At 40.5% G+C, this 27,755-nt stretch overlaps 1 protein-coding gene across 2 annotated transcripts; it reads left to right on the top strand.

Annotated features, from left to right (window-relative positions):
• On the top strand, positions 1-27,098 carry INIP (INTS3 and NABP interacting protein). Of its 2 annotated transcripts, XM_082621496.1 has the most exons (6): positions 3-171; positions 1,248-1,330; positions 12,844-12,990; positions 19,103-19,205; positions 22,990-23,080; positions 24,230-27,098. In XM_082621496.1, the coding sequence occupies exons 4-6, from the start codon at positions 19,168-19,170 to the stop codon at positions 24,323-24,325; spliced, it is 225 nt and encodes a 74-aa protein (XP_082477622.1). In that variant the 5' UTR covers positions 3-171; positions 1,248-1,330; positions 12,844-12,990; positions 19,103-19,167; the 3' UTR covers positions 24,326-27,098. The 2 variants fall into 2 exon arrangements, with proteins under 2 accessions (XP_082477621.1, XP_082477622.1); XM_082621495.1 differs by lacking the exon at positions 12,844-12,990 and having other exon boundaries at positions 1-171.
• Positions 27,099-27,755: the final 657 nt, after the last annotated feature.

The raw sequence follows: 27,755 nt of genomic DNA, 5'->3' as shown, positions 1-27,755 counted from the left end.
AGGCGGGACTTCCGGTCCATCGGGTGTAAGTCCTCAAGAGGCGGAAGCGCAGCGGGGGCGGGAAGGTGGTATAACACCGCATTGAGCTCGGTTTGCCGGTCTTTAAGTGGTCGCGCCCCCTTGGAGAACGCGACCAGAAGGCGAGGCGGTCCCGGGCTCTCTAGCTTCGCGGTAAGTAGGACCGCTTGGCGGCGCCGGGGATGAAGGTGTGTGGCCCCGGCGCTGACCTGCTGCCGCCGTCCCTTGCTGCAGGGCAGTGGCCTCCCCGCCAGCCTTGCCTCCCAGCATTTCTCACTCCCCCTCCTCTCCTTGGTATCAGCCGCAGCCCCCGCCCTGCCTGCCCTTCACGCACGGCCCCCGCCCCGGGACCTTTCTGAGACGCAGGTCCAGCCCTGTCACATCCCTGATTGACGTTCCCCGTCACAAGATGGCCCTCTTGTCCCTCCCGTCCTAAGCCGGCTTCGCTCGCTCTGTGCTTCAGCTGCAGGAGACACCTAATATTATGTCGTTCCAAACCGACATCTGTTTGCTCACTCTTGTACTTTCCCGCTTACCCCAGAAGGCATCCCTCGTCACGCCGGTAGAATCAGTTCATCTCCGCTTCCGGAGCACTGTTTACTCCATGTAAAGAGCGCGTTTGTTAAACTTTTTTAGTACGGTTGCTTGAATGAGACTCTTTTTCCACCGGATTATATGTTTCTTGAGGGCGGGAGTAGGGTCTTGATGATTTGGGATCTCCCCAGGGCCTAGTACAAAATCACGAAGTTTGGAAGCTAACAGTCCAAAGTTTTCGCACTAGCTTTGTGACCTTGGACATGATCTCCCTATCTAGGAAGTGGTGATAAATAAAATAATTTCAATCATCTTACAGATCTTGTATGGTGCAGAGTATGTACGCGATAAATATTCGGCTCTTTTTCCTTTCTAGCTTTCAGTATACACAGTAGTTGCTGGGTACGTTTTTTAAATGAATCGAGAGGCACTACAGATGAGTGATTTTTCTTCCTAGCTCTGTGATTGTATTGATGCTATCAGTTAGTTGATACATTTGGTAGTATTTGGTAAACACAGTCTAATGAAGTAATTAAAGACAGTAATGGTGAATGTTGGTTTCAACATCTGCAAGAATAAACATTTAACCTTCACGCTCTAATTAAATAACTTGAGGCGTTTGATTTAAGTCTGTGTGCCCTTCAGACATGTTTCTGAAGAGGTGAAGATATGTGTCTGCACATTATTTTTTACAGGTGATTGTAAAGTGCAGACCACTTGCCACGGAACATAGTTGAAACAGAAAATAGGAAGATGGCAGCAAACCCTTCAGGACAAGGTAAATCCTAGGAACTTTTTCCTCATGTAGTAAAGTATTTTGATAGAAAATTTAGCATAGGGCCGTTACTAGAGCCAGAATTAAAAATGAATAGCCAAGTAAAACCCCATATTTGAAGCAAGTCCAACGTTTCATCAGATATGTAACATCCTTAATAGCTATTAATCCTATATATTAATCTGTTAATATTATTCACACTGTAAACCTTAAGTCCTCCTCGGACGTTTGTGTTCTCATGCTCTTTTACTTGAGATTAGAACCACTTTTAAAGAAGTTATATTGTCACAGGCAATATCCACTCTTTTATTTTCGTTTGCTCAAAAAACTTTTCATACACGTTTCACCTGTGTTAAGAGCTCTCTAAAACAAGTCACGTTAGATACATCCCAAATAAGGAGTTTTTATTTAAAAATAAGTTTTCAAAAGTAAAATTTAATCTCTAGAAAGCATTAAATTCCACTTTGTAAGTTGTCTCCTGCTTAAGAACTTCATATCAAGTCTAAACTCCTTATTTGATGAATCATATTTTTTGATTAATCTTAGTCTTGTTTTATTTTAAGCGTCATATGTGTTTGTGTCCAGTTGTTTACACTCACTGTACTGTCTGTGAGAGTCATCCATGTTATGCCATGTATCAATAGTTCATTCTTTTTTTATTGCAGACTAGTATTCCATTGTATGAATTTACCACAATTTATTTATTCATTCCTTTTTGGAGACTTTGGGTTTCTATCAGTTTTGGCCATTGTGAATAAAGCTGCTTTGAATATTCGTTTGTAAGTCTTTTCGCAGATATTTGGATGAGTATCTAGGAATGGAGCAGCTGAGTGTATAGTTTACTTTATGGAAAACTGCCAACGCTTTTCCCAAAGTGGACGTACTTTACATTCCCTCTAGTAAAGTGTGAGAATTCTGGTTGCTCCATATATAGCATTGTTGGTCTTTTCAATTTTAGCCACTTTAGAGGGTGTAAAGTGACATCTCATTGTAGTATTAACTTGGATGTCCCTGATGACAAATGTTGGACACTCTTTTATGTGCTTATTGGCCATTGCAGATCTTCCTCTGTGAAGTGTTCAAGCCTTTTGCTTATTTTTTTAAATTTGGGTTCTTTTTATTATCAACTTTTTTTTAAGAGTCTAGATACTGGTCCTATGTCACTGCTAATTGCATCATCTAGATCATCTTTGAGTTGGTTTCTGTTGACTGCATTTTTTTTGAGAATGGGTCACATTTTCCTTTTTCTTATTATACTTAGTGATTTGTTATTGAATACTGGATATTATGACTAATACCTTGTAGAGACTCTGAATTCTGTTATATTCCTCTGAAATGTGATTTTCATTCTAGCAGATGGCTTGGCTCAATTCATACTCCAAACTCTTGTCTCCCTTATGTTGGGCAGCAGCTGAAATCTCTGCTCATTCTTTAAAGCTTCCAGTTGCTGCTTTAGTGCTTTATTTGTCTCCCCCATGTATGTGTGGTTTAGCAGAAAGCTAAAACTTTGGGTGGATTTTATAGGCATGTTTTAGGCTTTACTCCTTCTGCCTTTCCCTCTCAAGTCTCTCCCCTAATTTTCTGGTTACTCTGCCAGTCCTGAACTCTGTCCTCTAATACCTCAAGCCAGTAAGGTGAGGCTGTGCAAGCTGTTCGTGGATTGAGGAGTGCAAAAGGCTACCAATTCCCAAATTTCACCAGTTGCAGTTTCTGCCTGATTTTGGTCAGTCTCTAGTGCCTTCAAATAATGAATGTTTAGTATTTTTTTCCAGAATTTATTATTATATTTGTGGCAGGATTACTCTAACCAAACTATTCTGCTAGTACTGGAAGTTGGAAGCCCACTGAATCTGTTTTAGTATATTAGTTGCATTTAGGACAGACTAAAGATTACATGAGTTTTATAGAAGTGTGGTATTGTAAAAAGGTAGCTCTGGTGATAGCTTTACTGGCTGTAACCAGCTAATACAATTCTGTTCTCTCAAATAACCAAGTGTGATTTGTGTGTTCTATGGACTAATCACAGGTCAGTATTCCCCTATGGTCTTTGACCTCCTCTTTTCACCAAGTTATAAGGATTCAGATTAAAAATAATTTAATTTGAACTGAAATGAAACTAAGAGAAATCTATTTTGGAGAGAAAATAATGCTGCCAAAAATCACACAATGCAGTCCAAATGAAAACAAATTAAATATTTTTATCCCTCTGTTTTAATAGCACAAATATGCAAGATTTACAATTTGCTAGTTACTCTCTTTTTTTTAAGCAGTTGCAATAAAGCACAATCATTTTTACTGTCACCTTTGATTGATCCATAGTCAAATCCACTATGAAACATCCCCTAATATAAATAGAAGCGAGGGCTTTCGAGTGCAGAGGACCTGGGTTCGAGCCCTGGTCTGGGAAGATCCCACATGCTGCGAAGCAACTAAGCCCCTGTGCCACAACTACTGAGCCCATGTGCCACAACTACTGAAGCCCATGCACCTAGAGCCCGCGCTCCGTACAAGAGAAGCCACCTTAATGAGAGGCCTGTGCACCGCGACGAGGAGTAGCCCCCACTCGCTACAACTAAAAAGAAAGCCCACACACAGCAACAAAGACCCAACGTGGCCAAAAATAAATAAATTTATAAAACAAACAAAAAAACATAGAAGCGAATTTAGATTAGTCCTTTGGCTTTTGTTGCTCTTTTGTCAGTGATATTGTTGGTGTCATGGAGCTGCTGCTATTAGGCACCAGCAGAGGGAGTCCGTATCATGTTCTGCGACTCCTAGACTTTCAGTGAAAATTTAAAATTCTTATTTATTTGGATCTATTGCATTTTACTCTATATTATTTCTGTACTGTTTATGTGTATTGGAACTACTAATTGTGGAGATTGAATGCCAAGTTCCATAATTATCTTATAATGATAACTGAAAGAACAGTGACTTAAGAAATTTTCATCTGTGTGTTGTAATTTATTAATGTCCCTGGTGGAGGGGACACAGGCCCTCTTTCAGATCTAGCAGTCTATCATACTATAGTAGTAATCTGAACTGCTAAATTTCACAAGCTCTTGGCAGACAGTTACTGAAGTCTCATATTCTTAGCATCCATCATAGTGTGGAACATTCAATAGGTTCATAATAATTATTTGATTGATAAGAAGTAACATTTTGAGAATTTAATATGTAGAGGCAGATTGTCAAACTGGAATTTGGCCAAGGTACCATTCCTAAGTAAAGAGGCTCTCATTATTGGTAAATATCAAGATCCTGTGATTATGTGCTGGCAGTTGGGAGATTGGTCTAACCTGATTTCAGATACACAGAGAAACCTGGTGAAAAACTGAGTAAAGAATGTGAATTCTCGGGACTTCCCTGGTGGCACAGTGGTTAAGAATCCACCCACCGGTGCAGGGGACATGGGTTCGATCCCTGGTCGGGGAAGATCCCACATGCTGCAGAGCAACTAAGCCCGTGCGCCACAACTACTGAGCCTGAGCTCTAGAGCCCATGAGCCACAACTACTGCACCTGTGTGCCACAACTACTGAAGCCCGTGCACCTAGAGCGTGTGCTTCGCAACAAGAGAACCCCCTGCTCAATGCAACTAGAGAAAGCCTGCACACAGCAACGAAGACCAAATGCAGCCGTAAATAAATAAATAAAAAATAGCGATTGCTCTCAATTTAAAAAAAAGTGAATTCTTTTGATTCTTTTATAGTTATATCAAAATGCTTAGAGTAATAACTATAAGCCCTGCAGTTCAAGTGGTAGGAACTATTGATTTGGGGCCAGTTTGGATGCTCTTAGCTATGATTTTAGGGCTCTGTGTAAGAATGGAACATAGCTCCTGGGAGGTGTCTTGCTTGACCTCAGACCCAAGTACAAGTTTCACCTAAACCACCTGTGGTCTGGAAGGAAAGCAGATTTACCCTTCAGGCTTGTACTAAGGTATGCAGCCTCTCAATTAAGAATTTATCTTAGTGATGCATAAAAATCATCTTAAAATTCTTGTCTGTACATGTTTAAAGATGAGAGTGGACACAAAGACACAATTTGGAGTTTGTTTTTTAAAGCTAGATTTCTTTTTGCCTCATTTTTCATTGCCAAGGCAAAGAGTGTACAGTAGTTTTCTGATGCTAGGATTGATCTGTAGGCCCAGGTTCACATAGGAATGAAACTGAGTTGAGGCATAATATGACGTAAACTAGCATGAGATTGTTTGTATAGTAGAAGAGAGCTTGTGATCCCCAGGTCCATTCAGACTGGCCTGGGAGGCCTGTCACGTGAGTGTAATCTAGAAAGCTGTGCTAATCAATTGTACCCTGTGTAATGAAAAACAGTTTACTGACAGAATTGTCAGAATGGGGCTGACAAGAATCTAGTGAAGTTGACAATCTAAATGATAGAGAACACTAGGTAATAATAACAGTGATAGCTAGTATTTATTAAGCAACTACCACGTGGCAGGCAGTGTGCTAGGTATTTTATTTTTATTTTCCATATTTCATATAACCACCCTTCAAAGTTGTCACTGTTACGTCCATCAGTCCTGCATAGTGAGGTAATTTTCCCAATATTAAATAGTAACTGGTAATACTGAGATAAGAACCCAAATTGAATCTGTGTCCAAGTCCCCTGTTCATTGTTTTCCCATACTGCACATTAACTGGAGGGTTAGAACATTCTAATTATAGTATCTAAAAAAAAAATTGGGGGGCTTCCCTGGTGGCGCAGTGGTTGAGAGTCCGCCTGCCGATGCAGGGGACATGGGTTCGTGCCCCGGTCTGGGAGGATCCCACATGCCGTGGAGCGGCTGGGCCCGTGAGCCATAGACGCTGAGCCTGCGCGTCCGGAGCCTGTGCTCCGCAGCGGGAGAGGCCACAACAGTGAGAGGCCCGCGTACAGAAAAAAAAAAAAAAAAAAATTGGGAGCTCTAGACTAGGGGCAAAAGACCTCATCTTAGTTTTTGTATCTCTTCTCCATCTGTTATTGAGCAGAAAATCCTTACAGGGAAATGGGCCTGTGAGATTATCTGTAAGAGGAAAAGAAAAATGAGGAGGAAAGGGTGATTCAAGCAGAAGAGATTTCATCATCTTACTTAGCTAGTGCTGAAGACAAGAAACCTCAGTGGATAGAAGTGGCAGTAGCTTAAAAGGGGTAAGTCCTTGGGGTCTCAGTGAGAGAGAACTTGAACACAGGGAGATCACCTGAGCAGACATTAGGGCTTATTCCTTTCCTTGATCTGTATTTTCAGTAAATTCCAAAGGTGGCTAAGAGTAGAATAATTTTTTAATCTTGCAAGTTACAGGAAGTGTTTGCCATTAACTAGATAGCTAGAAGACTAGTTACTGGTACTAATTACTTCATGTTAATAATGTTGTATTTTTTATTCTGCTAAGACTTAGACATCAGGCAGTCTCCCCTGAATAAGTTTGAGTTTTAACCACTGAATACATTTTATATATCATTAAGGAGTATGGTAGGCAGAATAGTATTCTCCCCCCATCCCTCCAAAAAATGCTGACGTCATAATCCCCGGAATCTGTGTCTTTGTTACCTTACATAGCAAAAGGAATTTTGCTCGTGTGATTAAGGTTAAGGACCTTGAGATGGGAAGATTATCCTGGATTATCCAGGTGGGCCCATTTTAATCACATGAGTCTGTTTTTTATTAAAAACATTTTTTTAAACAACTTTATTGAGATATAATTTACACACTATAAGATTCACCTGTATTAAGATTACACTTCAAGAATCTTTAGTAACTTTGTAAAGTGTGTAACTTTCACTAATATCTCATTTTATAACATTTCCATTAACCCAGAAAGAAGACTCATGCCTGTTTGCAGTCACTTCCCATTCTTACAGGCCTGGGCAACCACCGATGTACTTTTTGTCTCTATAAATTTGCCTCTTCTGGATACCTTTCATATAAACGGACTCTTACAGTATATGGTCTCTTGTGTCTAGTTTCACTTAGCATGTTTTTGAGGTTCATCTGTGTAGTAGCATGTATTAGTAATTCTTTTTTGTTGTTGTTGTTAAACAACAGAAATTATTTTCTCACAATTCTGAGATCAAGTTGTCAGCAGAGTTGATTTCTCCTTGGCTTGTAGATGGCCTGTGTCTTTTCTCCCTGTGTCTTCACATGGTCTTTCTTTTCTCTCTGTGTGCATGTCTTGATCCCCTCTTCTTATAAGGAGACAAGTCATACTGGCTTAGGGCCCACTCCCAATGACCTCATTCAACCTTAATTGCCTCTTTAAAAACTCTGTATCCAAATACAGTCACATTCTGACGTACTAGGGCTTAGGGCTTCAACCTATGTGTTTTGCAAGGATACAATTTAACCTATAACACTCAACCCTCTCAGCCTCCAAAATTCAAGTCCTCACATGTGAAATATATTTGCCCCATTCCAACAGCCACAAAAGTCTTAACCCATTCCAGCGTCAACTCTAAGTCTAAAATTTCATCTAAATAGCATCTAAATCAGATATGAGTGAGACTAGAGGTATGATTCATCCTGAGGCAAAATTCCTCTCCAATAGTGAACCTATGAAACCAAACAAGTGATCTGCTTCCAAAATACAATAGTGGGACAGGTATAGGATAGACATTCCCCTTCCAAAAGGAAGAAACTGGAAAGAAGAAGGCTGACAGGTCCTAAGCAAGTCCAAAACCTAGCAGGGCAAATTCCATTAGATTTTTAATTTATTCAAAGATTTAGTTTATTATATCAACATCAGTACTAGAACTCACATCTTTTACTCTCCAGTCTGCAACATTTCTACAGCACACATTTGTGTGCTGAAATTATTTGTATGACATTAACATATGTGGCTAATTTTAAGAAACTTCTGTGGAAAATTCATTAGATTTTAAGGCTTGAGAGTGAAATCCTCTTTGGCTCAATTTTCTGTCTAACAAGGGTGGTGGCTCTGCCTTCTCCTCCCTGAATTTTGTCCCCAAACCCTCTGGAACCAATGAGGAAACAGTCCTGCTGCCTGGGCCTGTGCTCTCTGGACCCATGGTGGCAGTAGCAGCCCTGCTGACCCCTGACCCACCTTCAGAGTCATTCCTCCCTGTACTCAAAGAATGACGCATGTTTGCATCCAGAAATCTCTAACATCTAACTTCCTGCTTGTAGAACCCCAGAAGTCCGACAGCCTTTCTTCCTTTCATCCCACCTCTGTTCTCTTCAGTCCAAGCTGACAGTGCTTCTGCTGAGATGGTTGATTGGATCCATGTCACACACCCATAATCTCTTTAGTAAAGACTGTCCAGCCATGTCTTTGGTGTTCTCTCCTGAACACACTTTCTCATTTTTTGCAATATGAATAAGCTGAGAATTTTCGGTCTTCAAGTTCTGGTTCCTTTTTGCATAATAATTTCTTTTTCAGTTGTCTCCCTCTCACACTTTACTATAAGCAGCAAGGAGAAACCCGGTCACACCTTCAACATTTTGCTTAGAAATATCCTCAGTTAAATATCCAAGTTCATTACTGACAGCTTTTACTTTCCACAAAATACTAGAACACAATTTGGTCAAGTTCCCTGCCACTTTGTAACAAGTACTGCTTTTCCTCCAGTTTCCAATAACATATTCCTCATATCCATCTGAGACTTCCCCAGAAGCACCTTTAACATCCATATTTGTGTCAACATTCTGTTCATGATGAAATATATATAAACAGATGTATGTATAGCATATATATATATATATATATATATGAGCAGATATAGTGATAGAAGCTTTCTGTACAGTTCTCTCTTTCTGAGATCTCAGAAGAATCACCTTGAATGACCATATTTAGTCTCTTCCAGACAATCTAGGCTTTTCTTTTTGTGTGTGTGTGAACATGTAGTATTTATTTTTTTATTTTTTAACATCTTTATTGGAGTATAATTGCTTTACAATGGTGTGTTAGTTTCTGTTGTATAACAAAGTGAATCAGCTATACATATACATATATCCCCATATCCTCTCCCTCTTGTGTCTCCCACCCTCCCTATCCCACCCCTCTAGGTGGACACAAAGCACTAAGCTGATCTCCCTGTGCTATGTGGCTGCTTCCCACTAGCTATCTATTTTACATTTGGTAGTGTATGTATGTTCATGCCACTCGCTCACTTCATCCCAGCTTACCCTTCCCCCTCCCCATGTCCTCAAGTCAATTCTCTACGTCTTTGTTTTTATCCCTATCCTGCCCTTAGGTTCTTCAGAACTTTTTTTTTTTTTTTTTTTTTTTAGATTCCATATATATGTGTTAGCATACAGTATTTTTTTCTTTCTGACTTACTTCACTCTGTATGACAGACTCTAGGTCCATCCACCTCACCCGGCCAGAGCAACAAGACCCTGTCAGCCACACAGCTCAGAAGAAAAGGGAGAAAAGAAAGAAAGAAAGAAAGAAAGAAAATAAAATAAATAAAGTTACTAAAATAAAAAATAAAAAATATTCTTAAAATATAAAAAAGTAATTAAAAAAAAAAGAAGAGAGCAGCCAAACCAATAAATCCACCAGTGATAACAAGCACTAAAAACTATACTAAAAAAACCCTAAAATGGACAGAGAGAGCCCTAGGACAAATGGTAAAAGCAAACCTATACAGACAAAATCACACAAAGAAGCCTACACATACACACTCACAAAAAGAAAAAAATATATATATAAAAAGAAAAAAGGAAGAGAGCAACCAAATCAATAAACAAATCTACTAATGATAATAAGCTCTAAATACTAAACTAAGATAAACATAAAACCAGAAACAAATTAGATGCAGAAAGCAAACCCCAAGTCTGCAGTTGCTCCCGAAGTCCACCACATGAATTTTGGGATGGTTCTTTGTCTATTGAGGTATTCCACAGATGCAGGGTACATCAAGTTGATTGTGGAGATTTAATCCGCTGCTCCTGAGGCTGCTGGGAGAGATTTCCCTTTCTCTTCTTTATTCGCACAGCTCCTGGGGCTCAGCTTCGGATTTGGACCCTCCTCTGTGTGTAGGTTACCCTCTGGCATCTGCTCTTCGCTCTTACAGGAGGGGGTTAAAGGAGCGGCTGATTAGGGGGCTCTGGCTCACTCAGGCTCGGGGGAGGGAGGGGTACGGATGCGGGGCGAGCCTGCGGCGGCAGAGGCCGGCATGACGTTGCACCAGCCTGAGGTGCGCTGTGTGTTCTCCTGGGGAAGTTGTCCCTGGATCACGGGACACTGGCAGTGGTGGGCTGCACAGGCTCCCAGGAGGGGAGGTGTGGATAGGGATCTGTGCTTGCACACAGGCTTCTTGGTGGCTGCAGCAGCAGCCTTAGCGTCTCATGCTCGTCTCTGGGGTCCACACTGATAGCCGCGGCTCGCACCCGTCTCTGGAGCTCGTTTAGGCGGCGCTCTGAACCCCCTCTCCTTGCGCACCCCGCAACAATGGTCTCTTGCCTCTTAGGCAGCTCCAGACTTTTTCACGGACTCCCTCCCAGCTAGCTGTGGCGCACTAGCCCCCTTCAGGCTGTGTTCACGCAGGCAACCTGTCCTCTCCCTGGGGATCTGACCTCCGAAGCCGGAGCCTCAGCTCCCAGCCCCCACCCACCCTGGCGGGTGAGCAGACAAGCCTCTCGGGCTGGTGAGTGCTGGTCAGCACTGATTCTCTGTGCGGGAATCTCTCCACTTTGCCCTCCGCACCCCTGTGGCTGTGCTCTCCTCTGTGGCTCCGAAGCTTCCCTCACGCCCACCCCCCGTTCTGTCCGTGAAGGGGCTTCCTAGTGTTTGGAAACTTTTCCTCCTTCACAGCTCCCTCCCAGAGGTGCAGGTCCCATCCCTATTATTTTTCCTACTTTTTTTCTTTTTTCTTTTGCCCTACCCAAGTACGTGGGGAGTTTCTTGCCTTTTGGGAAGTCTGAGTTCTTCTGCCAGGGTTCAGTAGGTGTTCTGTAGGAGTTGTTCCACATGTAGATGTATTTTTGATGTATTTGTGGGGAGGAAGGTGATCTCCACGTCTTACTCCTCCACCATCTTGAAGGTCCCCCTCCCACATGAGTCTTTAAAAGCAAAGAACTTTTTCCTGGCTGTGGTTAGAGAGAAATGACCACAGAAGGGTCAGAGACATGCAACATTGTTGGCTTTTAAGTTGGAGAAAGGGGACCACAAGCCAGGGAACTCAGGCATATCTATAAGATGGAAAAGGGAAGGAAACAGATTCTCTCCTAGAGCCTCCAGAAAGGAAAGCAGCACTTGATTTTAGCCCAGTGAGACTACTGACCTATAGAACTGTAAGATAATAGATTTATGTTGTTTTAAGCCATTAAGCTTGTGGTAATTTGTTACAGCAGCAGTACGAATAATATACCATTTAACTATATGAGCCAAAACCCTCAGAACCATCCATGCCCCCTCTTCCTCATTCTTGACTTCTTATTTATTCTGTCACTGCCCTGTTGATTTAACTTCCTAAAAAGCTCTTGGGTCTGTTCATCTCTCTCCATTTCCCTGGCCATTAACAACTTCTGTCATCTCCAGCTTGTTCTACTGTAATAGTCTCTTTTTCTCTTGTCTAGTGTATTCTCAACCTTGTAGCTACAGTGATCTTTCTAAAGGGGGAAGCGTTATTTTGTCCCCTACCCCTAATTAACCTAATTAATCTAACATTTCAGCTCTAGCATTACTTCCTGTAGGAGACTTCTCTGACACTGCTCCCCCTACTCCCAGTCTAGGTCAAGTTGATTCAACATTGATTCCTGTTGGTGGGGATGTAAATTGATACAGCCACTGTGGAGAACAGTATGGAGGTTCCTTAAAAAACTAAAAATAGAACTACCATATGACCCAGCAATTCCACTACTGGGCATATACTCTGAGAAAACCATAATTCAGAATAAGTCGTGTACCACAATGTTCATTGCAGCACTATTCACAATAGCCAGGGCATGGAAGAAACCTAAATGTCCACTGACAGATGAATGGATAAAGAAGATGTGGCCCATATATACAGTGGAATATTATTCAGCCATAAAAAGGAATAAAATTGAGTTATTTATAATGAGGCGGATGGACCTAGAGTCTGTCATACAGAGTGAAGTAAGTCAGAAAGAGAAAAACAAATACCGTATCCTAACGCATATATATGGAATGTAGAAAAATTGTACTGATGAACCTAGTGGCAGGGCAGGAATAAAGACACAGATGTAGAGATGGGACTTGAGGATGGGGGCGGAAGGGGAGGCTGGGACGAAGAGAGAGAGTAGCATTAACGTATATACACTTCCAAATGTAAAATGGATAGCTAGTGGGAAGCTGCTGCATAGCACAGGAAGATCAGCTCGATGCTTTGTGACGGCCTAGGGGGGTGGGATAGAGAGGGTGGGGATATTGGGATATATGTATACATATAGCTGATTCACTTTGTTATACAGCAGAAACTAACACAACAGTATGAAGCAATTATATTCCAATAAAAATGTAAAAAAAAAACAAAAACCTTGATTCCTACAATGATTGTTTTTAATACTTATAGAATGTTATTTCTTTATTTCAGACTGCTCATCTTAGACTCTAATTATACATTCATTTGTGTAATTATTTGATAATCTCTATCTTCACGGGAATGTTTAAGAACCATGAGAACTAGCATCAGATCAAGTTGTGGCTCATCATTGCATCCTTAGACTCAACCTTAGTGCCTGTATGTATGTCATGGATACACAATAAATATATGTTGAATCAATAAATAACTTAAAACATGTTAAACTAATAGTGCCACAGTGAGTTTCCTCCAGTACTGAACAGCTTTTTTTTTTTTTTTTTTTGCCCCGCCACACGGCTTGTGGGATCTCAGTTACCCAATCAGGGATTGAACCTGGGCATGGTGATGAAAGCCTGGAATCCTAACCACTAGTCCACCAGGGAACTCCCCCTAAACAGCTGTCTTAGGATGATAGTTCATTTACTGTATAGTTGTGAAGAGTATATGGCTTGTAGATAATCATTTGAAAGGATTTGAATATTTTAAAATATCTTTTAAAAAATTGTTATGAAAGCAAAGTAACAACTGTAATTGGAAAGTAAATTATCCATAACCCCACTAATCAAACAATAATTTTCATTCTTTAGTTTTAGATTTTTTTCAATAAAAGGAATTCCTATTAGTCCTTGTTTAAGTGTCATAGAGCTATTCACGCAAAGTGAATATCAGCTGTTAGGTTTTTAAATGCAAGTTGCTGTAATGCTAGTTACTCCAGAATATTTTTAGTGACACAGAAATGTGTGGGAGTTAAATGTTTCTATAAATGAATATGGAAATGAGAATATATATGATTGTGAATGGAGATAGAGTTATAGTTCTAAGTGGAACTTTTGGAGTGTGCTGCTTTATTCTAAGATAATTTTACTAGGAAAAAGTTTAGTTATAAAGGAATATTAAGTAATTCCTACTGTACATGAGATAATATATTTTAACACTCTCATGCTTTTAAGAATGTAAAAGTTACATGTAACTTTAAGATACATGTAAAATAATGTAAAAGTAAAATGTTGAATTATGGCGAGAGACAGTTTGTGTTTAAAAAAACAATTCAGGGCTTCCCTGGTGGCTCAGTGGTTGAGAGTCTGCCTGCCAATGCAAGGGACACGGGTTCGTGCCCTGGTCCAGGAGGATCCCACATGCCGCGGAGCGGCTGGGCCCGTGAGCCATGGCCGCTGAGCCTGCGCGTCCGGAGCCTGTGCTCCGCAACGGGAGAGGCCACAGCAGTGAGAGGCCCGCGTACCGCAAAAAAAAATAAAAATAAAAAATAAAAAAATAAAAAAACAGGGGCTTCCCTGGTGGCGCAGTGGTTAGGAGTCCGCCTGCCAATGCAGGGGACACAGGTTCGTGCCCCGGTCTGGGAGGATCCCACATGCCGCGGAGCGGCTGGGCCCGTGAGCCATGGCCGCTGGGCCTGTGCATCTGGAGCCTGTGCTCCACAGCGGGAGAGGCCACGACGGTGAGAGGCCCGCGTACCACAAAAAAAATAAATAAATAAATAAAATAAAAAATAAAAAAACAATTCATGTAGTGATTAGAATAAAAGTTAAATTTTATATATTGATGCCTTAGAGTAAGTTTGTATTACAAACTCTGAAGGTGGGAGAATCTTGTTCTAGAAAATTATACTTAACTACTTCACATAACCAAATTGACTAGTTTTTTGCCTTATGTTTCAAATGTGAAATAAGCTATTATTATTACCTAACTGCTATCTGTTGACTTTTATATATTTCTATAATACAGTAAATATTTTGTACAAAACTGACATGTAAATTAGTACTGGATTAGTTTTGAGTGCTCAAGAGGGAAGCATAGGTTTCAGGGCATAAGACAAGCTCAGAAAGTAAAAGCCTAATAGACCTGACCATACCCTTTCTCTGTAAAATAGTTTTTGTGGCTCTCAGCTGCCTACATGTAGACATTAAGTTCTTGAATGTTATGCAGGAGATAACCTTGCCTGGTTAGACTGTGGAATAGGAGTTGAGAGGGGAAGATATTTTAGAGACATCAAGGATATAAAATTGATTGGACTAGGTGATTGGTTGGATGTGGGTAGGAAGAAGGAGGTATTATAAGGATAAAACTCAGGCTTCTGGGTGGGAGCATGGGGCATTAAGTGAGATACAGAGAGAGGCATTATCCTTTACCAGGGAAGGAAGGCTATGAGCTACCCGTCTAATGACCGCTTATAATGTCTAAGGGGATTTTGTGCATGGAGAAAAGTCCTCATCACTGCTCATAATTAATGCTCAGTTTTTAAGCCTACTTATAAACTAAGTTCCAAAATAAAATGTTTTTTTAAGCATTTAGAATTGAGTACAAGCTTATTTAGTTAAATTCTCTTTAATAACAGTTTAAATTACAATTAATTTGACTTCTATAATACTTCGCTTTATATAGTGATGGCAAAACTTACTATACTTAAAATTAAACCTATTTTAAAATACTAACCCATGGGTTTAATTAATTCATTTACTCTCTCTGTAGTACTTTGTTTTTTTAATCTCCCTTGGATTATAATAATCTTCCCATTTTCTTATTTCTGTACTTTCCCAGGGTTTTAGTAATTTTTTTATACCTTCCTAGGGTTATGGTTGTCTTACCACTACCAAAACAAAACAAAATTTCAGATAAGTCAAGGTTTAGGGTTTGTTGATGGATTTGATTCTTAGGTAAATCACAAGATTTGCTTACGCCTTTAAAGATGATTTAAAAGTTGCATTGGTGTGCACTTGGTCACTTCTGTAACTAAACTTGCCAAGTTAATGAGGTTTTTGTTTTTTTTTTTAAACTCATGCCTTTTCTCATAGATTTTTAGTTTCTTGCAACCTGGGGTTACTACCTGAATGAAATACTCTTCTTCTTATTATTATTATTTTTTTTTAAATGTGATTAGTATTTTATAACCCATTGTTCTGTTGTCATTATGAATTGCCCTTTTCTGGTAGCACTCCTGCCAGGAATTATGGACGTTTCATCTCCCAAGAAATCAGGGATCAGGTCTGTACCATTAGCTCTCTTCAGGATATTCCGCTAATTCATCCAGTTAGAGCTCAGGGTTTCTCCTTGGTCATTGTATGTGACCATGGGTGCTCATCTACCACTGCGTTTCCTTTCAAATGGTGTGTGTGTGAGGACCTGCTCTGATCTGACCCTCCTGTTCTTGGTATATAACTTGCTTTTTCTGGGACTATTTGGCTTATCCACAGTTCCCTATATCTACCCCTTCCTCCTGTAACTAAACAAAAAAGTAAACAGCTATGCCTTATGAACAGACATAAACTTAATAGGAGAAACAAAACATCTAAAGGTTAACACTAACCTAATTATTAGCATAATGAGTATTATTTTACCTTTCTTTACCATCTTTTTATGTACTTTAACTTTTTTTTTTTTTTTTTGGCTGCACCACATGGCTTGTGAGATCTTAGTTCCCCGACCAGGAATTGAATCCGGCCCCTTGGCAGTGAAAGCACAGAGTCCTAACCACTGGACTCCCAGGCAATTCCCTAACTTTATTTTTTGTATCTTTTTATGAGTTCATGGTTTATCATGGATTCAGTTTGTTCCATTTAGTTATAATTATTATTCTCTTTTTAATGTTCCAGTTGTTGCCTGGCCAACCTCAAGCTGGAAAGCATTCTTCACTTTACGAAGAACTCACTTCTGGATTCCTTTAAATAACACATTACAGTATACTTATCCTTCCATAATTATCTTACCTTAATTTGTATTACATTACTTTTAGGGAAGTTTCTATTATATAAAATCAATAATACCCATATTCTATACTTCCCATCTGATTCATATAATACTGACTGATTTATTTGGGTAACAGGCTCACCATGAGTAGTAAAATAGATTGAGAATAACATAGCTCTCCTTAGTGGGCAAAGATCATGGACAAAGAAACTAGTGTATTAATATTAATTTAGAGCCTATAGTTACTAATTTTCACACTTAATTTCCATGGTAACAGGGAGTTCACTATAGCTACCTGTGCTCCGATTGTCAAACATGCATGAAATTTTTTAAAGGAGGCTGTTACTGATCAAGCCAAGAAAGACGTGATTTTTTTTAAAGTTAGTGAATCATATGAAATTATTGTTTCTGTAGGTAGAAAATGGTGAAATATAGGCAATTTAATAAGTTTAACTTACCAGTGTGCTACATTACTTTCAACGATGTCATATTTTTGTGAAGTGGGTTTTTGGCAATTGCTTTGATAAAAAACAAGTACTGTGTGGAACAGGGAATGAGGATGGTAGTGTCTGCACTGATTCCCAGGTTTGCAAAGTTATACAGTGACCAGGTACACACACTGCATTAGTGGTTATTTTAAAATGAAATAAAATATTTTTCTTTCAATTTATGGGTATTATTTTTTTAAAAAACTACAAGATGTCAGGACATCATACTTATTAGGTTGTTTGGACTTGACATTCTATATTACTTTGGTAATGGTGTTTCTTTAACAGTATTTTGACAACGTTTCAATTATTTTTACACATGGCACCCTTTACCATAGCATTAGCACTCACAGGCGTAAGTACATTCTTGGGAGTTCTATATTAAGTCCTTCCTTAGGTAGAAGACTTCTCCTGAGGCAGTCCTGTCTATGAGGTTGGGTGGAGCCTGTAATGACATGTGGCATGTAAAGGCCTTATAGAGTTTCTTCCCTGGAAGATTAAGAGGTTGGCAGGAAGGAAGATTAGAATTAGGATTAGAATAGATGAAGAATCACCTGGAAGGCTTGCAAAATCATCTCCTCAGAAGTACCAGGATGTGTTAGTGTGAATTATCTGTTCCAGAAAGGAGTCTGCTATTACTAGAATTGGATGACAGGTTGATGGCATAAGCATGAGGGGGCAGAGAAGGAAAATGGAGATGATAAATTCCTAAAATGGCCGTGGCAGAGACAGGTTTTACCCCTTTCTGGCCTGGCCTGAGTCAGTTTACTGTTGCTAGATTTAAGAGCAGGTTTAGGGGAAAGTGCCGCAAGCCTCAGCTGCTTCTAGTTCAGCCCAATCTCAGTGTGAATCTCAGTGAATGCTCCTGTTCTTGTACATCCTGCGCTGTCCCTGACCTAACTCCTCGCCCGAGAGGAGGAAATATGCATCCTACCACCCAGTTCTCCTTTATGATCAATATAAAGTGCTTAAAATCCCTCATGTGAGTACCCTTAGGAGTGCTTACTTCTGCTCTGCTTGAAAGCTCCCTCCTTCCCCATTCCTCATTCTTTCTTCTAGTGCAGTGATGCTAACCCAGTGATTCTAGTCCCCTGGGCTTTTTTTTGCCTCCGTAGTTTTTTTCCTAATCCTTTAACCTTTCCATTTGTTTTCTTCTAAATTAGGGATCAGAAACTTAAACGCCTACAGGTATAAACAAATCTGATAAGGACTGTAACAAGCTGGAGAGTGCCCAGCTAAAGGGGACAACTGTTTCTTTGTTCCACCTAGTTGTTGCCATGGGGGCGTCCAGACCCCTGTGCCAGACCTTGAGATGTTTCAAGAGAAGCAAGTAATCTGAGAATTTTGTATACAGTGTTTACATGTTGGCATTTAATTCAGATTTTAAAAACATAGTTAGTTGGATGCTGCTTCTGGGCCAGGACTTTGAACCTCTGCTCTAGATCTTATGTTAAAATTGGAGCTCAAAATTGAGCCCAGTATGCAGTATTTGATAAGGGACCTATCTGTTTGTACCCTGTCAGTTATGCTCCATTTCTCTCTCAGAATTGCTTTCTAGTCAGTTGCATTTCTCTGACTTGTTCCTTGAAAGACTGTGTGTCATCTCTGAATGAAAGCAGTTGAGAAAAATACTGTTTTGACCTGAGTGTATCTAATGCTTTCCCCTCATGAAAGAGGCATTCACAGAGAGGCCTAAAACTGAGAACTGAGAAAATCTTCACTCCCAGAGATTCAGCAGGATAGAGATTGGTCCCTGTAGCATTTGGGGCTGCAGAGATTTTGTTATAAAACAAATGCAGTTACCCATACTTTGATGATTAAAATTCTTTAGAACTAAGTCTTAAAAAAGTCCTCAGTCAGTATTATCCTTTGCATTTATCTGCGTATTATCCTGTTAAACTTGCTGGAAAATAGGCAGTAGGGAGACAGTAACCATCTAGGGAAACTGCTTACTAGTGGGTTTGTTATCATGTTAGAGAACAGAATTTTGCTTTCTGGGTTTCTAGGTAGCCTAGGTTTATAAAACAGCTCTAAAACATTTTATTTCTCTTTCTCGTCCCCAACACTCTCTCTTTTTTTAGGTTTTCAAAACAAAAATAGAGTTGCAATCTTGGCAGAACTGGACAAAGAAAAAAGAAAATTACTAATGCAGAACCAATCTTCAACAAATCATCCTGGAGCTAGGTATTGAAGAATAATGTGGTTTTTATATTCAGTGATATAAAAAATACCTTGGACAATATAACTGAAATTGGTTGGCAATGGTTTGTTTCTTTAACATTGGAATTTAATAACATGTTACGTTTTATTTCCTAGTTAGACTTGAAAAGTTAGATTATTTAATTGCTTAGATTTTAAATATTTTAATTCTAATCAGACTTAAAATTGCCCTACAGCCTACTTTCAAAAAAAGAAAAGAGTTTTGTATAGTTTTTTTGTTACTGAAATTATTGTTAATGTCCCACTTTATAAGCATTATGCAAAATAGGTAAAGTTGCGGTAGCTTAATGTATTGTATTCCGTTTCTGCCATCTTAAATCTCTTCCCTGACATCCATTATCCCATTCAGCCACCACCTTAACTTTTTTTTATCTGTTTCTGTTATTTTATTTGCTTGTTAGATTGATGTCTAGTAAAAGTATAATATATAATATAGTATAAAATATTCTTCTGTTTCTTCAGGGGACTGTCCCTGGTGAGTTCAGGTATACAGGAAAGGACTCACGTGAAAGCTAGAGCTAATTTATATTTTTAGGTGTGCAGAGTCACCAGACCTCTTAAAGGAGTTGTCTGTATGTACTCATCTCTGCTTTCTCACTTATTTACTCTCCAACCCACTACAATCTGACTTCCGCGCCTCCCCACCTCCAACCCAAAGAACAGGTTTGAGCCTAGGTCGCTTGCAACCTCCTTGTGGCTAAATCTGGTAGACCAAAGTCCTTTTCTTGTTAGACTTCCTAGCATTATTTGACACCACTGATTGCTCCCTCCTTTTTTTTTTTTTAATTGAAATGGAGTTGTGTTAGCTTCAGGTGTACTACACAGTGATTTGACGTGAGCATACATTGTGAAATGATCACCACAGTGCCTAGGAACCATTGTCTCCACATAAAATTAATACGGTATCATGAATCATAATCCTTGTGCTGTATATTACATTCCTGTGACTTCTTTATTTTCTCACTGAAGGTTTGTGCCTCTTAATCCCCTTCACCTATTTTGCCCACCCCCAACCTGCTCCCCTCTGGTAATCACCTGTTTGTTCTATCTATGAGTCTGTTTTCTTTTTTTTATTGGTTAATATATATTTTAATTTTTTTTTTTTTTTTTTTTTTTGCGGTACGCGGGCCTCTCACTGTTGTGGCCTCTACCGTTGCGGAGCACAGGCTCCAGACGCCCAGGCTCAGCGGCCATGGCTCACGGGCCCAGCCGCTCCGCGGCATGTGGGATCTTCCCGGACCGGGGCACGAACCCGTGTCCCCTTCATCGGCAGGCGGACTCTCAACCACTGTGCTACCAGGGAAGCCCTATTTTAAATTTTTTTATTGGAGTATAGTTGATTTATGATGTTGTGTTAGTTTCAGGTGTATATGAGTGTTTTCATTTTGTGTGTTTTGTTTTTTAGATTCCATATATAAGTGAGATCATATGGTATTTGTTGTCATCAATGGCAAGATTTCTTTCTTTTTTTTAATGGCTGAGTGGTATTTCATTGTATACAGTGCCCTCCTTAAAATACTCTCTTTCCTTGGCTTCCATTCATCCACTGTTATACTATCTTGGTTTTTTTGCAGACATTTCTCCACTGCCTCTCTTTTTTTTTTGTGGTATGTGGGCCTCTCACTGCTGTGGCCTCTTCCGCTGCGGGGCACAGGCTCTGGACGTGCAGGCTCAGCGGCCACGGCCCACAGGCCCAGCCGCTCCGTGGCATGCGGGATCTTCCCGGACCGGGGCACGAACCCGTGTCTCCTGCATCGGCAGGTGGACTCTCAACCACTGTGCCACCAGGGAAGCCCCTCTCTTTTTTAAAAAAATTAATTAATTAATTAATTTTTGGCTGTGTTGGGTCTTTGTTGCGATGCGTGGGCTTCTCATTGCGGTAGCTTCTTGTTGCGGAGCACAGGCTCTAGGTGCCCAGGCTTCAGTAGTTGTGGCACACGGGCTCAGGAGTTGTGGCTCGCAGGCTCTAGAGCGCAGGCTCAGTAGTTGTGGCACACGGGCTTAGTTGCTCCACAGCATGTGGGATTTTCCTGGACCAGGGCTTGAACCCATGTCCCCTGCATTGGCAGGCAGCTTCTTAACCACTGCGCCACCAGGGAAGTCCCACTTCCTGTCTCTTGAATGTTGATATTCCTCAGAGTTCTGTTCTAGATCCAGTCTCCCAGTCTACGTCTTTTCACTGGACAGTTGCATTCACTTTCACAGCCTGTAATTTATGTGCCGATAACTTTTATACATTTGCATCTCCAGCTTCATTCTCTGTCTCAAGCACCAGACTGCCTCCTGGACATCTGCACTTTGATGTCTTCCAGGCATTTCAAACTGAGTATGTCCCACACCAAACTCATCTTCCCTCCCTCTCTACCTACTTAATATTGTTGGCTTGCTTTTCTCCATGAGTGGTACAGATCTACTAGTAATCAGAGTCAGAAATGTGAACTTTAATTGTTTATTATTCCCCTTTACTTCCATCTCTAAAACATTTATCATTCTCTTATGTTTATATTTTGAAATGTGTCTCAAACTTGTCCATTTTTCTTTATTGCAACTGATGCTGCCCTGGTCCTGGCCACTCTCATTTTTTGCCTCAGTTACTACCTCCTGAATTTCCCACACTCTTAAGTTCTCTCGAATACATTTATCAGTTGTGTCAGTTAGGATGTTTTAATCTGGAAGTAACAGAAAACCAAAAAGTTGGCATAAACGTTAGGATATAGGTTAACCAAGTGTGAAGATAAGGTGATTCCAGAGTGGCTCACTGCAGTGGCACACGAGTGTCAGCACTGACCCAGCTTCCTTTCTTCTCTCCTTTCTGCCCTTCTCCATGGATCAGCACCTCCTTACTGGTCAAAATATGACTGCAGTAGCCTAGGCATCACTGTACACCGAGCCCCCGTAGAGGCAAGAGCCAGAAAGGTTCCTCTCCTGTGTCCATTTTGTAAGAGTGAGGAAAACGTTCTCAAAGCCTTCACGCAGACTACCCGTGAAGTCTAGCTGCCCAGAATCGTGAACCTTTCTCTTGCCTAAGCAGGAAACCAGCAAGGGAAATGGTATTGTCTTATACCAATCAAAGTTCACCCCCTGGGGGATAACCTGGCCCACCATGAAGAATGGGACCAGCGATAATTGAACTAAGTGTGGGTTCCATTAGCGAGGAAGAAGGGAAAGCAACCGTTGTTGGGGAGAGGACCAGCACTGTCTGCCACAGTGGTGGTCTTTCTGAGCTGCAGTGTGATAATTCTGATCACGTCACTCTTCTGCTTATAACACTCTTTGGGAGTCTCCCTTCACTGTTAGGATAAGGTCTTCATTTCTTAATTTATTTCACAAGGCTCTACATATCCCGGCACCTGCCTTCCTCCCTAGCCTCATTTTTTGCCAACCCATTTCTCCCCTCCCGAGCCCTGACCTTCAGTCCTACCTTTGCATGTTCTACCTTCTGCTTGAAACATTCAACTCTTTAGTTTTCATCATAAATGTACCTTTATGATAGACCAGAGTACCTCAAATCTGTTTGAAAGCAGAGGACCATAAATCATCAATCAAAAGGAGAAAATCTGAAGCCCTAATAAATAATATAGGCTTTTCTTCATACAAATTAATGTAGACAGTGGGAGAAGGAAAAAAAGACTTATTCAGGAAGTTCTTTTTTCTTTTCTGTAATCCCTATTTAGAATATCTAAAGAAAAATGTGATTGAGAAGTAAGGGAGTCTCTAAACAGTCAAGTAACTAAGATTCCCATTTCAGCATTGCGCTCTCGAGACCCGCTCTTAACAAGGACTTCCGGGACCACGCTGAGCAGCAGCATATTGCAGCCCAGCAGAAGGCGGCTTTGCAGGTGAGGAAAGTGTGGCTGACATTCTTGTCTCGTTGGAGATTTCCTGGGGCTTGGAAACCAGCACTATTATTACTTTGTATTTCAGTGGAGCAATATCAATAAAAACATTCCACACGTAATTGCAATTGTTTGCTGACATTCAGTCATGCCCAGAGGATTTGAAGGACCAGATACGGCAGTAGTGAAAGTATCTTTCATGGTGTTGACGTGGTCATGATTGATTCTGTGCCACACCTGGCAAGGGACTGCTGCACACAGAAGAGTTTAGGGTATTTGGATGGACAGAATGATCTTGAAAAGCTGAACGGGCTAGTTTAATAGTACATGTCTATTTTTTCAAATTTGTCGTGCCGTTATGTCCTTTGATAGTCTTACCGGTTTATTATTGTTGTTTGGATTCTTTTTTTAATGGTCAGCATGTCTGTTGTGCAGGAAATGTTTAAAGACTATAGGAATGTGACAATCTATCAGTTAAAAAAATTGTTCTTATTATGATAAACAATTTGAGTATTTCATTGATCTTGGATAATTTAACTAAGATTCCTAGAAACCTTGCACTAGACATCATTACCCATGCTTTTAAACCACAGAATCTCAGAATTGGAAGGGATATTAAAGATCATCTCACTTTAGACAACCTATGAACAGTCCTTTGTTTAGTGACAAGGGACGTCACTGGTGGTTTTCTGTTATTTATATGCCAACATTCTCTACAAAATGTTGGTGTCTTAATCACCAGTCATCAGCTGTCTTTCCCCCTTCTCCTTCCAACTACTGTCCTTCTTTCTCACTCTCCTGCTTTACTGACCAAGAGCAGAGTACTTTGGGACCTTTGTTGCTAGTTTTCCTCCCCACTCCAAGGAACAAAGTAATTCATGTCTTCGACTCAATTATTGATTGAAGAGAATCACAGGGGAGAGAGTGGGGATGATAAATTAGTACCTGGTGCAAATTGTTAATATGAATTCTTTATCATTGTCCATCTCCTGTGTATTTAAACAAAATTAACAGCATAAGAACTGATTTTTAAAACAAGTGTGGTCTCAAGCACTCAGAAAGGATAAGTAATTTTAATGTCTTGGTTGAAGCATTGTGACTCTTAATAGCTGAACTGCCTTTTCTTTTTTTTTTTTTTAAACTCTTTCCCAGCATGCACATGCACATTCATCTGGATACTTCATAACTCAAGATTCTGCATTTGGGAATCTTATTCTTCCTGTTTTACCTCGCCTTGACCCAGAATGAAGAAAATATTTGTAATAAAAGTAACTTTGTAATATCAAATGCCAAAGCTACTATCAGTCAGTGCTGTACAAACTGTGACTTGCCGAATTTTGGTGAACTTTTACATATTTTGTTTCTTTAAAAGAAAGATATGTGTAAGTGAAAGCAAAAAAGAAGGGTGACCAGGATGATGAAAGCTCTGGAAGCTGTATTATCTGAGGAACAGATTTTGCTACCCATGACTGTAACTTTTGTGTAATGCAGTTTGATTTTTAATTCTGAGTCAGACTCTGAATTGGATGTGGTCACATAAACCCACCCCACCACCAGCTAGTTGGACTGAGTATATTATGTCTACAGTGGACTTTCAAGAACCATTTAAAGTACTTAACTTTAAACAAATGAGGGTGCTTTTTAAAAATGTGAACCAATAGGCTTAAATAAGTTACATTCACATTTTCTGTTTATAGAATTGATTTCAGTGTACGTTTTGAGTTTATAATCAACGTATCCTGAAATATCCTTTAACTTGTGACTCGTTCCCCTATTCTCAATTTTAAAGGAAAACCCAAGATAAGACTAAGTTACCAACCAGTCTTAAACATCTTTTATAAACCTATGCCACTACAACTTAGGTGACTAAATGCTATTAAAAACAATTAATAAGAAATGTAGTTTTAAATTTTGTATATGCTCTTATTTCGTGTTACTGCATGAATGGTGTGCCTGCACAGTTTTACGCCCATTTTTGCTCTAATTAGAAACATTAATTAAAGTTGAGCCCCTTTTTAGTTACTGTAAAAAGGAAAGAATTAGGTTAAGCAAGTTTCTCAACATGATACATCTTTTTTTTTTTTTTTGCGGTACGCAGGCCTCTCACTGTTGTGGCCTCTCCCGTTGCGGAGCACAGGCTCTGGACGCGCAGGCTCAGCGGCCATGGCTCACGGGCCCAGTCGCTCTGCAGCATGTGGGATCTTCCCAGACCAGGGCACGAACCCGTGTCCCCTGCATCGGCAGGCGGACTCTCAACCACTGCGCCACCAGGGAAGCCCCATGATACATCTTTAACAGAATCCAGGGTGCTTATTTAAATATGCAGTCCCTACAGCTGACCCTAGTCCCACGGAATTAGTGTCTCTAATTCAAAGTCTGAAAACCATGGGTTAGAGAATTCAGTTGTAGGTCCCTGAAACTTAGAGGTCATTTAGCTAACATTGACATTTTTTTACTTTTAATAGGACTGAAATTAAGTTTTCTACTATATCACAGATACAGTATTTTTTATAACTGACCTCATCTTGGCCTTGAGTTCCCATCCTCTCTGGTGGTAGCCTGAAATTTAAACTTGAGATTCCAGTTTGGGTCAATAATTAGAAAAAGTTCATCTCCCTTTTCGAAGAGTTTCTTCTCTCTCCTTCCCTTAGATATTTGTACCAACCACACAGCCCATCTTACCTAAACTATATGAAAAGGAGTGGACAATTCTAGATATGGCTGTGCCACTTAGATTCTTTCTGTTGAGAACTGCGACTGGTTTTCTTCATTTGGGTGAGTTGGCAGCTGTCCCCATCATAATGGTCACCATTACAGCAAAGGTGCCCTTCCTTCTGCTGCTGAGGATCACCTGGGGCCTTTGCCTCTGCCCTGCCTCAGGTCCACACAGCTAGCCTTGGCCCTTCTTATCGTGGTCCTCATTTTCTTGAATTGATTTGACTAAGTTTCTGTTCTGTGCGATCCAGAAGCTACTGGCATCATTCTAAATCTACCGATGCTAAGGAGATAAATTTTTTGGATTGTATAGTTTTTTATTGTTGAAGCCTCTGCCAAATGTGTGACTTTTATAACCTTGGTAAAGAGATCTTTTTTCCAGTGGTATCTTTTCTGGTCTCAGCCTTTCAAATAGAGTAAGCACTTCCTTCACCCCTCTCCTTTGAGTCACTTACAAATTCAGTTCAGTTCCATGTGTATTTTTTAATACCTACTCTGTAAAGCTGTGCCCTTGGGGGGGAAAGGAGAGTAAGACTTGCTCTTAAAGAGGTCACGGTGGAGAGGATCCTACTCTGGTACAGCAGTGAGGGAGCCAGCGTCCAGCGAGTGGCACAGGAGCCACATCCCGGAGCACGGGCAGTATACCCAGGCCTAGGAGTATCGATGGGATTTTACCTGGCAGGGGAGGGAAGAGGTGCTCTAGGTAGAGGTCAAGGTTTCATAGTCAAAGAGAAGTAGGGACTACGACAGTTGTGAGGACTGCAGAGGACAATGGAGAGGGCAGCAGTGGGCTCCGCCAGAAGCCCTGAGGACAAGTGCCAGCGTTGCTTCCCTCGGACCGCGCACGTGTGTGTGGCTAACCCACTTAACCTTGAGCTTTACGTGTCACTCTGTCTCATCTGTAAAACGGGCACAGAACACACTCTGCCTACTCCATAAAGTGTCTAGACCAGTATTTTTCAAAGTGCAGGTCTCAACACGTTACCGAATTGAGAGGCCAACTTAATAGCTGAATGGGGTGTGACCCGCTTTTTTTATATAAAATAGAAAATACCAGAGTACATGGCACGTAGTAATAGGAGGTTTTGTTCATGAGTCTTCCTTTTCTGTGTGTTTTACTTGTTTTGTTTATTGTATGCTCCACTAGCATGTAAGGTGTTTGAAGGCAAGGGCTTTTGTTCCCTCCTTCCTTTTTGTTTACTACTGTGTTCTGCTGAGAATAGCACTTGGCATATTGTAGGTAGTTAATACTTACTTATTGAAGGAATTAATGAATGAATAAATATGACCTGGATAATGATATAAAGGTTTTTGGTTTTGTTTTTGTTTTTTTTACTGTGAAATGGCAAAAATGTTTTGAAATCCACTGCTAAATAATACAGATGATTGATAGTGCTTTGTATGACTCTGGAATAGAAACTGAAATGACTTAATAATTTCAAAGGCAGATTTTTTTTTTCCTGAACAATCTATAAGCTGTCTCATTATTTGTCTCAGTTCTTTGCTTTACTTTGGCAATAAAAACTCAGCTTTTATATGCACTTAAGGCCCACTGAGGCAAGGGTTTTGGCAAATATGGTTACACTCAGAATAGAAGATCGACAGAGAGGACATCGGTTCGTTAGTGCAGTTGGTCCCCCCACTGGAATCCTGCCAGCTGGCACTAGCCCATTTCAGTAGCATTAAGTTCAACCAGTATTTACTGAGTGCTACTTGCTCACCTCTGGCTGCACAGTGACTAGCACACAGTAGACACCCACAGCTTTTTTTAATGAGCAAATAAAGAATGAACATGTATGGAGGAGGAGAACTTCGCTGTCCTCAAGAATCTGACGGTCTAGAGTAGGTGACACTAGTGGCTAATGCTAGTGGCACACCAGTAGTGAGGAAGGAATGAGTACCTGAGCGTGGAAGGACCAGTGAAGTCTCCATCAGAGAACAATCATTTGAACTTGGCTTTCAA

This window comes from Mesoplodon mirus, assembly GCF_964341445.2.
Source record: "Mesoplodon mirus genome assembly, chromosome: 1".
NCBI classification, from domain to species: Eukaryota; Metazoa; Chordata; class Mammalia; order Artiodactyla; family Ziphiidae; genus Mesoplodon; species Mesoplodon mirus.
This window is presented reverse-complemented; position numbering and strand designations above follow the sequence as displayed.

Excerpts from the sequence above, each read along its gene's own strand:
- INIP (XM_082621495.1), top strand. The coding sequence starts at position 1,306 with ATGGCAGCAAACCCTTCAGGACAAG. Across the intron at positions 19,206-22,989 it reads ACAAATCATCCTGGAGCTAG|CATTGCGCTCTCGAGACCCG; the intron begins GTATTGAAGAAT and ends TTCCCATTTCAG. Across the intron at positions 23,081-24,229 it reads AGCAGAAGGCGGCTTTGCAG|CATGCACATGCACATTCATC; the intron begins GTGAGGAAAGTG and ends ACTCTTTCCCAG.